The 10858-nt window shown below is 35.5% G+C and overlaps 1 protein-coding gene across 1 annotated transcript in view; it reads right to left on the bottom strand.

The window, feature by feature from the left end:
- The window catches only part of LOC107667569 (integrin beta-8-like), a 30152-nt gene extending 19913 nt beyond the window's left edge, over positions 1–10239 (bottom strand). Inside the window, exons 1-5 of the mRNA XM_016459261.1 lie at positions 9706–10239; positions 8577–8662; positions 6462–6633; positions 4208–4444; positions 2040–2212 (exon numbers count right to left, since the gene is read on the bottom strand). Coding sequence (XP_016314747.1) covers positions 2040–2212; positions 4208–4444; positions 6462–6633; positions 8577–8662; positions 9706–9790 — 753 coding nt within the window. The 5' untranslated portion in view covers positions 9791–10239. The remainder of the gene's footprint in view (positions 1–2039; positions 2213–4207; positions 4445–6461; positions 6634–8576; positions 8663–9705) is intronic.
- Between the last annotated feature and the right edge of the window lie 619 nt (positions 10240–10858).

Genomic DNA, 10858 nt, shown 5'->3' with positions numbered 1-10858 from the left:
ATAAAAAATGTCAATAATTATCGATACCGAACGATATGAAACATTATATCGTTGATACATTTTTTAGCTATATGGCCCAACCCTAGCTTGGCGGATGAAAAAACATACAAACAAACAAAAAAAATAAAAATAAATTGTAAAAAAGCAAACTAAATAAATTAAAGGGATAGTTCACCCAAAAATGAAAATTTGATGTTTAACCCTCATGTCGTTCCAAACCCACAAGACCTTCGCTCATCTTCGGAACACAAATTAAGACTACGTCTACACGAAGCCAGAGCTTTCCCTATCCAATCTTTTTTTTCCCTCGTCTCAAGAAATATCTGCGTCCACACGAAACCACAAAACCGACACAAAACGATGTAGTATACAGCGATCCGCCGTAAAGCAAGAAGAAGAAGAAGACGCCTCACGCGCCTGCTGAAGAAGAAGACGCGAAGGTGCTCAGGACAGTTGGACATTGCGTGCATCAGAGGTAAAAAAATTTATAAATACTGTTCAGTTTCTTGCACAGACCGATCGTTTGGTGTCTTTACACATCAATGTATCGTCACGAGCCGCAGGGTTTAATTTGGTTTTGTTTGTGTATGTTTTTTTGACTCTCAAAGCCGTGATTCCCATTCACTTCCATTATATGACTGACAGACTGCAACGGTTTGAGTTAAAAATCTCCGTTTGTGTTCTACTGAAGAAACAAAGTCACCTACATCTTGGATGCCCTGGGGGTAAGCAGATAAACATCACATTTTCATTTTTGGGTGAACTATCCCTTTAACAAATAAACAAACACAAGATGCGCGTTAAATATCGCATGCGATTAATCATGCAGCCCTATATAATATCATATTTATCATTTAGATTTTAGGGTGATTTGAGCCAGTAAGAAACCACCTAACAAAAAATAAAATAAAAAATAAATGATTAAATGTGAAAAATCAATAAATAAACAGACACAACCGAGTAATCACTACTAACAAAAATAAAAACAACAATAACAAAAACAAATATTTTATACATTGTTCTTAAAAGAAATAATCAATTAATGAATACATACTACTAATAAAAACACATAATAAAGAAATACATAAAATTACCACTCCCCCCACCTACAATCCCTGCCGGTACGAGACTCGAACCCACAACCTTTGGGTTACGAGTCCGACTCTCTAACCATTAGGCCACGACTTCCCTAAATACTAAAATAACTTAAAACAATAATAAAATGAATAAATAAATACCACAAAACAAACTCATAATACTAAGAATAACTAAAAAATAAATACTAATATAAAATATTATATAAATATAACATAAAAATAATAAAACTATAATATTATTAAAACTAATACTAGCATTTTTGACTTGAGCCAGTAAGGAATGACCTAGAAACCACCATTAACAAAAAAGTAGAAATATTATTAAAAAGATAAACACTAATAAATAAATACATAATCAAGTAAATAAATAAACTATAATAATAATGTAATCACTCATAAAAGTGAACTGTAATATTATAATAATGTAATATAAAAATATATTTGTTTTGTTTACACACGTTTTCAACTAAAAGTAAACATATATATATATGTATCGTTGTTGTAGAACATTGTTGTGTATAATTCCTAGTCATAAGCTTGTTCAGAAATGGTGACAAAAGACGTTATTTTTTAATAATCAAGTTTTCTTGTTAAACGTCATTGAAATAAATATTTGAATATTTGTTTTTATGAGCCCAAATATTAAAATGTTGAAAAATTACCATCCCTAATAGCAATGGCCCACAACCACTTAACTGCCTAGTGACACACTAGCAACCACCCATTTGCAACCGTATAGCATTGCCTTAGCAACCACCCACAGCACCCTAGAAACCAAATTGGAACATGCTAAAAAAAAAAACAGAATCCGCATGGCAACACCCTGGCAACCAGCCAAAACCGCCAAGCTAATATATAGAAATGAACCAATCTCTTATCAGTGTGGTGGTGATTTTTCGCTCATATGATCATAAATGCAGTGCATTACTCGGGTGTGTTTACCTGGCAAACAGCGGCCTGCAGCATGGCGTCAAAGCCTCCCTCGGGCGTGTCCATGTTCCCGGAGATCCTCTGTTCCTGAATGACCCGCGTGAACTCCGTCATGTTCTGGGTGACGGGGAGGACGTGGATGAAGCCGTGAGCGGGCCTGCAGTGCACCTCATAATCACTGAGACAGAGAAAGAGGGAGATTTACAGCACGTCATCCACTGCAGATTCCCACACGAGTCACAATGAGATCTCTGCCGAACGCAGCCCGGGATACCCTGGATGGCTTTACTCTCCTGGGACACACTAGAAAACTCAGAGCTTCCCATAGGAAAGACAAATCACACATCAGATCGCTCTAATATCTCATCTGTTTCTGCTGAACGGAGAGAAAGCTGTTTTTGTCTCCTGCTTCTCATCTAGAGTTACAGAAGAGATCAGTCAGTCTTGTTATTGTTAACTAAAACTGTTAAAAATCGTTCTTGGTAAATGAAATAAAGCTGAAATAAAATAAAACGTAAATATATGATAAAAAAACTTTTTAAAAAATGCAAACAAATATTAGCTGCGTTGCCTTGGGAACTCTCTGAAATAAAATTAGCTGATGTACTAAAATTACTAAAACTAAAACCGAAATAAAAATAAATGAACGCTACAGAGAAATATTTACAAATAGAAATAACAAAAGCACAACAAAATAACAAACAAAAAAATACAAATAAATAATGACAATGACAATAAGTACTAAAATTACTAAAACAAAAACTGAAATTAAATAAAGTTGTATTGAAATACTAAAAATAAAAACGTTAAAAACACAAATTAGTAAACAAATTACTAAAATAAAAACAAATACTAAAAATTTGTAAATAATAATATGAATAACAATTATTTTTGTTTATTTATATTATTATTTATTTAATTATTTTTAGTATTTATTTTTATTTTAGTCATTATTTTGTTTTAGTAACTGTAATATTTATTATTATTATTATTAAACTGCTTAACTGACGAAAACAAAAACAAACAAAAACAAAAAAAAAACGTAATAATAATAATAATCATTATAAGCTACTAAAACAAATTACTAAAATAAAACTAAATACTAAAAATTTGTAAATAATATTAATCATTTTTATATTTAGTATTTATATTATTTACTTATTTATTTTTATTTTAGTAATTTTATTATTTAAATGTGCTTACCTTATATTAAAATAAAAACAGAAAATGTAACAATAAAAGCCAATTCATCATAATTAATAAATACTATAATAGCATATAAATAAGACTGAAATAACACTGTGATCAATTGAGCACAAACATTTTTCAATTTAATCTTAGCTGATGAATTTGTCTGTTTATTTTCTAAAGAATTTTAAGAGAAATATTTGAGACAAAGAAAATACTCAACTGAAACTCAAATGCATATTTTGTTTATATCAGTTTATTAAAAATAGAAAATGAAATATATAGTTTAAACATTTTGGATGCCTCTGTTAGCAGTGTCACTTCAGCGAGTTGTTTTTAAGGTCAAGAGCTTCCAGGGAACAAAGATAAAAAAAATTATGTCCTTTATAAAAAGGCAACAAAAGGTTTCACAAGAGATGTAATCTGGACAATGTGGACAAAATAATCTTTTCTCATCCAAAAAACAGCTGTGTGATTCTGCGCCAATCTCAGTTCAGAAGTATTAAGTGCACAGCGATACACAGAAATAATATTTACAAAAGAACTCAAGGCCTCAAGTATCAACTCACATGTTTCTCCTAAAAATCCCTTTCCAAAATAAAAAGTAGATGCATACGAGTCAAAAATTATAGCTGAGTATATAGCTGTAAAATGATTCAGATAATTTGTTAAGAAATATTTGACTTGATTGCATATTTTAAATCGCACTGTTGTCAGGAGAAATGACTGAATTATTTTTAATTATTTAATTATAATTGTAATAATTAATTATTAAAAATAATTGTAAAAATACTTAAAATATTAAAGTAATTAAATTAATAATGCATACATTTATTATTATTTAATAACTTAAATATTTTTAAATAATACTATTAATTATTATTAGATTTTTTTATTATTAGACTTTTTTTTTTAAGTCGCATTTAAAAAAAATTCTCGGAATTATTGCTACTAAAGAGTTGTAATTTGTTCTTTCCTATGGGTTGGTTTGCTGCAGTGTTTGGAGGGGTGCACGTCGATGTACGGAGAAACCGGTTTATCCACGAACGAGCCGAAGCCGACTCTGAAGTCGCTGGAGTGTTCCTTCATCTGATGAGACAGAGCCAGGCCCGCGGTCTTCAGCCGGTCCAGATTATCCTGCATGGATGCCGAAACGTCCACTAGATAGTACAGATCCACAGGATAGCGCTCCAACTGCTGCACCTCAATCACAAACATCGCCTCGCCGCCTACCACAGGAAGTGACATCATCACAATACTATATTTAGAATTTTACACTTAAAGGAACACTCCACTATTTTTTAAAATAGGCTCATTTTCCAACTCCCCTAGAGTTAAACAATTGAGTTTTACCGTTTTCGAATCCATTCAACCGATCTCCGGGTCTGGCGGTAGCACTTTTAGCTGTAGCTTAGCATAGATCATTGAATCTGATTAGACCGTTAGCATCTCGCTCAAAAATGACCAAAGAGTTTCTATATTTTTCCTATTTAAAACTGGACTCTTCTGTAGTCACATCGTGTACTAAGACTGACGGAAAATGAAAAATTTCATCAGGCGCAATGATATTACGCAGCCTAGAAACTCTTTGGTCATTTTTGAGCGAGATGCTAACGGTCTAATCAGATTCAATGATCTATGCTAAGCTATTAATACAAAAATAGTGGAGTGTTCCTTTAATGACAAAGTTCTTGCTGGTTGCCACGGCGTTGCTATGGTGTCCTGCATTTATGTTTACATGCTGTTATGTACTTTCTAAGGTGTTTTGAGTTGCTTTTCTAGGGTGTTCTTGGCGGTTGCCATGGAGTTGCTAAGGTGTTCTCCATTAATATTGGCACATTGTTATGTGGTTTCTAAGGTGTTTTTGGGGGTTACCAAGGTGTTGCTAAGGTATTCTGTATTTATGTTGGCACGCTGTTATGTTGTATTGGGTTGCTTTGCAAGGGTGTTCTTTGTGGTTGCCATGGCGTTTCTATGAGGTTGCTAAGGTGTTCTGCATTTATGTTGACATGCTGTTATGTGGTTTCTAAGGTGAATTGGGTTGTTGTTGTTTCTAAGGTGTATTGGGCTGCTACAGTGTTAATAGGGTGTTCTGGGTGGTTGCCATGGCATTGCCATGAGGTTGCTAAGGTGTTCTGCATTCATGTTGGCACGTTATGTGGTTTCTAAGGTGTTTTTGGCGGTTACCAAAGTGCTGCTAAGGTATTCTGCATTTATGATGGCACGTTGTTATGCTGTATTGGGTTGCTTTGCAAAGGTGTTTTTTGTGGTTGCCATGGCATTTCTGTTTCTATGAGGTTGCTAAAATGTTCTACGTTTATGTTGACATGCTGTTATGTGGTTTCTAAGGTGGTTTGGGTTGTTGTTGTTTCTAAGGTGTATTGGGCTGCTACAGTGTTGATAGGGTGTTCTGGGTGGTTGCCATGGCGTTGCCATGAGGTTGCTAAGGTGTTCTGCATTCATGTTGGCACGTTATGTGGTTTCTAAGGTGTTTTTGGCGGTTACCAAAGTGCTGCTAAGGTATTCTGCATTTATGATGGCACGTTGTTATGTTGTATTGGGTTGCTTTGCAAAGGTGTTTTTGTGGTTGCCATGGCATTTCTGTTTCTATGAGGTTGCTAAGATGTTCTGCGTTTATGTTGACATGCTGTTATGTGGTTTCTAAAGTGTTTTGGGTTGTTGTTGTTTCTAAGGTGTATTGGGCTGCTACAGTGTTGATAGGGTGTTCTGGGTGGTTGCCATGGCGTTGCCATGAGGTTGCTAAGGTGTTCTGCATTTATGTTGGCACGTTATGTGGTTTCTAAGGTGTTTTTGGCGGTTACCAAAGTGCTGCTAAGGTATTCTGCATTTATGATGGCACGTTGTTATGTTGTATTGGGTTGCTTTGCAAAGGTGTTTTTGTGGTTGCCATGGCATTTCTGTTTCTATGAGGTTGCTAAGATGTTCTGCGTTTATGTTGACATGCTGTTATGTGGTTTCTAAGGTGGTTTGGGTTGTTGTTGTTTCTAAGGTGTATTGAGCTGCTACAGTGTTGATAGGGTGTTCTGGGTGGTTGCCATGGCATTGCTATGAGGTTGCTATTGTGTTCTGCATTTATGTTGGCACATGGTTATTTGGCTTCTAAAGTGTTTTGGGTTGTTGTTGTTTCGAAGGTGTTTGGGGTTGCTAAGGCATTGCTAAGGTGTTCTTGGTGGTTGCTAGGCCGATTGTGTATCAGTTTAGTGGTTTACTGTGGTCAGATGTTACCTGGTCGTAGATGGATGTTAATCTCTCTCGGTGACACCTGTGAGCTGCTGATAGTGGCGTTTACTTCCACTTTCACATTTGGGTTCTCGATGAACACCTCTTCACAGCCCCGGACTCGCAGGTCAGACACAGAGCCACATCGCTGACTTACATGAGCCCTGTCCAGAAATTTCTGTCAGAGTAAACAAACCATCAGACAGGTCAAGGGTCACTGCAAATGCTGGCTGTTTAAAGAAACAAGGCGACTGCTGTGTAGGGTGGTCTTATTTAAAGTACACAGAGCGAGCAAAAGCTCTTTAGCTCAGAGATTGTTGCTGAGATGTCGTTCAGGGATTAGTCTGACCGGTGCCGAGCACCGCAGTGACTTAATTAACTTATCTTTACCACAATCCCAGAAATATGCATGACTTTCTTTACAAAGAAAGCATTTGAATTAATTTTTGTCCCAAGAAAATAAACATTTCAGTGATGGAGAAAGTTAAAACTCTATAAACTGACTGACTAAGGCCTGACCAAACACAACCGTACTTTAATGGACAAGTGTTTAAGTATTTAATGTACTTATTTTTTGAAAGGACTGACTTTTTATTAATAGTGTGAAAAATTATTTATTTATTATTATTATACTATTATAGTATTTATTAATATTTAGAAATAGCTTTTAATTGTATCTTTTCAGTTTTAATTTTAAGTTTTATTAATTTTGATACTTTTTTAAATTTCTATTTCGCTTAAATTTATTTTATTTTAATTTTAGTTGCAGGCTTGACGAAACCAAAACAAGCAATATAGTATTTGATTTACTCGTTTTTGGAAGGACTGCCTTTTGATTTATAATGTGAAAAATAATGTCAAAACAAAATCACTAAAATATTTCTTAAATACTTGCCCCAGTTAAACCAGTGTTATTTTACTATTATTTACATACTATTGTAGTATTAATATTTTCAATTAGCTTTTAATTTTATCTTTTCAGTTTTCATGTTAATTTTTAGTAATTCTGTTATGTGATTTTATCATTATCATTTTAAAGTTTTTTTTATATTTAGCTTTACTTTATTTGAATTTTGGTTGTATTATTTATATACTATTATAGTATTAATATTTTGAATTAGCTTTTATTTCTATATTTTTGGTTTTTATTTTAATTTTAGTTTACGCTTTAGTAATTTTGTTATGTGCTTTTATAATTTTTAATTTTTTTAAAATAAACATTTCTATATAGCTTTAACATATTTAAAATTTTTAGTAATTTTAGTACCTAAAATTATTTCGGTTAATTGCCAAGTTTTCACATTTTTTAAGTTTATTTTTTTTATCTAATGTCAAGGTGCTAAGGTGTTCTGCATTTATGTTGACACGTCGTTATGTGGTTTCTAAGGTGGTTTGGGATGTTGTTGTTTCTTAGGTGTATTGGGCTGCTACAGTGTTAATAGGGTGTTCTGGGTGGTTGCCACGGCGTTGCAATGAGGTTGCTAAGGTGTTTTTTTTAGTAATTTTTAGTAATTTTAGTACCTAAACTTATTTCGGTTAATTGGCAAGTTTTCACATTTTTAAGTTTAAATTTTTTTTTAATCTAGTATTTAATTAAATTAATTAATTAATTGATTTATGCATTTATTTATTAAATGCAGTTTCATTTAAACATTAACTCGGTCTCAGATGTTTATGAAATAAAAATAGGCACAAATTAGTAACAGATGAAGCTCACTGGTATCTATTTCATGTGCAATTTGTCTTTCATGCTAAGAAAAAAAGGTACAAAATTGTCACTTTCCAAAGTTACTAATATGTACACTTTAGTTACTAATATGTACTTTCAGAGTACTAATATGTACCATTCAGGGGTAAACAGGGTACAAAGATGTATATTTATCTTTTGTACCTTTTTTTCTGGGAGTGTATGGGCATATCAGCAGTTTCCGCATTTCTATTTGATGGGTTCCCATGATCACCGGTGCATTCTGGGGATTAGGGCTCTAGTGCTTTATCACTAACAGACTAAACACGAGCACTTCACACACTTACAAACCTCGAGCAGTGTGCCGAGGTACAACAATAGCAGCTCACACACACACACACACACACACACACACACACACACACACACACTACCTCCTGAGAGCACCAAGCGCATTCAGGGCCGCGTCTCAAACAGTCTTCACATGTGGAGATGAGGGAAGACAAGCATCGGTTATCCGCTGAACACAGAGACAGAGACATTTACACATGAATGAGCGAGCGTTCACATCTTCAGCGGGCCTTTGTGTCCAACACAGACCCTGTCAGGACAGAACTGCACACTGTTTGGAAAGAAACTGTCTCCGAAACATGAACAAATCATGGCACTGAATGTCAACGTCAATCAGAATATTAATTGCGAGAAGCAAAAATAAATATCTAGATAAAACAGGAAGATATTAACGTGCACAACCAAAAATGCTATATAAACTTTCTTTTATACACTGCTGAAAAAAAGATGGTTGGCTGGTTTTACAGCCTGGTCTGGCTCTAGCTGGCTTTAGAGGGGTTTTGACCAATTCTTTAGCTGGCCAGGCTGGGAAACCAGATGATCAATCAGCTAAAACCAGCTATGTTCATTTGAAACCATGTTTAAACTATGTTTTTTTCTTTCAGCAGGAAAATCCCATTACAGTCACTATATAGTATGGGGCAAGTTGTCACAATAGGAGCCTGCTGGTTACTGACACTGATTTCAGTAAAACACTTTTGTTTGAATCCTACTAAATACTATCTAACACAAAAATAATAATGGCATCATCCTTAACATTTAAAATGTATTATAGGCTATTAAATGCTTTTCAGCAACTGGAAAACAGCCTAAATGGGAAAAGTGACAACAATATCAAAGCCATCAATGGGAGCTGATAAATAAACTACACATTTATGAGAAATTACTGTTCTGACTCCTACTCTAATGTATAGCCTACTAGTGTGGTTTAAGTGCTCACTTGTCACCAAACCAAACTACCCAAAATGATACTGGAATATGTGGACACTTTTAAACCAACATAAAAACCTCTGTGGGAGAACAGAGCCTTCTGACTCGAAACCTTGTTTTTATTGAGCCATAAACCGCGTGACAACTTGCCCCGTGTGTAAACACTGACATTTCCATTCATTGGCATGAGTCCGCGATCTTAGGATGCGTCCGGCTACACCATGACAAGGGAAAAACAATGAAACGCGCTGTGAAAGGGTTACGATCGACAGCCAAACTCACCCGAATCGGACCTCACGAGCAGGAGCAGCAGCAGCAGCAAGCGAAGAGCAATCAGATCACAGTATGGGCGCATGCAGGAAGTCATAGCAGCATTGAGAGCGCGTGTATGTGTCTCCAGCGTTTGTACAGCGACTGAAAATCCCCCGGGAACACGTCAGACCCTCATCCGCGCGAACAAAGGAGGGCGATTCGCTTCACCCAACAACCTCCTAATCCTAATTTCCAGATTCAGATGAAGCGCGGCGGAACCGCAGTGCGCGCTTTTTGTTGTCATTGTGCGCTTTTACGCATTGGACGCGCAGGTGACGCTCCGTGTCTAGCATCCGCGGTCTTCTTGTACCTTCGTGCGTCATCCCTTAAAGGTGTTCGGCGACGTAAGAAACGGCATTCATTGCTGTTCATTGCAGTGATTTTGAAAGTGGAGCTGATGAACGCCCACCTATGTGAGCCCGAACGGAGTCAGGCAGCGCTACGAGCCGCGATGATCTGATATCAGCCCGCTGTACCAGAGGAGGAGCAGGAATTTTAATGCTCCCCCCGCGCTTTTCTTCTGTGTAAGAATGAGAGGTTGTTGGGTAAAAACCTGGCAGGGCTTGAATTGAACTTCTCTGCGTCTGGGAGGAATTTAAACAATGACGAGTACATGGCTTTCTGACTTTTTTTCTCGCAATTCTGAGAATTACGAGCTATAAAAAACTCGCATTTACGAGAAAAAAGTCAGAATTGTGAGATAAAAAGTCTCAATCACCTTTTTTTTTAAATCTGTTAATTCACCTCAGTCAAAGTAGCGCCATATTTAATTAATGACAGGCCCCAGCAGGCACCTGACGTCGATATAACGTCAGGTTAACGTTGGACCCCACCGTCGGACAGACGTTGCATTTTGGTTGAGAATGTAATGTAGACACATGCATTTTCTGTAAAGCTGAAAAAAAAATTGAATTGAATTGAAAATCGGGTTGACATCAGCATTTGACGTCAATTTGGTGCTGTTTTAACATTGGATTTTGGTTACTTTACAACACAACCTAAAAACAACAAAATATCAACGTCGGTATTGGACATCAAATTAACATTGACATTACAAGTCTATATATAAAACAACTCTTTTAAATGACTCTTTTTTTGATATAAAAGCTACTTAAATGCTTGA

The sequence above is a fragment of the Sinocyclocheilus anshuiensis genome, unplaced genomic scaffold (genome assembly GCF_001515605.1).
Source record: "Sinocyclocheilus anshuiensis isolate Anshui unplaced genomic scaffold, SAMN03320099.WGS_v1.1 scaffold1172, whole genome shotgun sequence".
In the NCBI taxonomy this organism is placed as follows: domain Eukaryota; kingdom Metazoa; phylum Chordata; class Actinopteri; order Cypriniformes; family Cyprinidae; genus Sinocyclocheilus; species Sinocyclocheilus anshuiensis.
The sequence above is the reverse complement of the archived record's forward strand: the minus strand, read 5'-3'. Positions and strand labels throughout refer to the sequence as shown.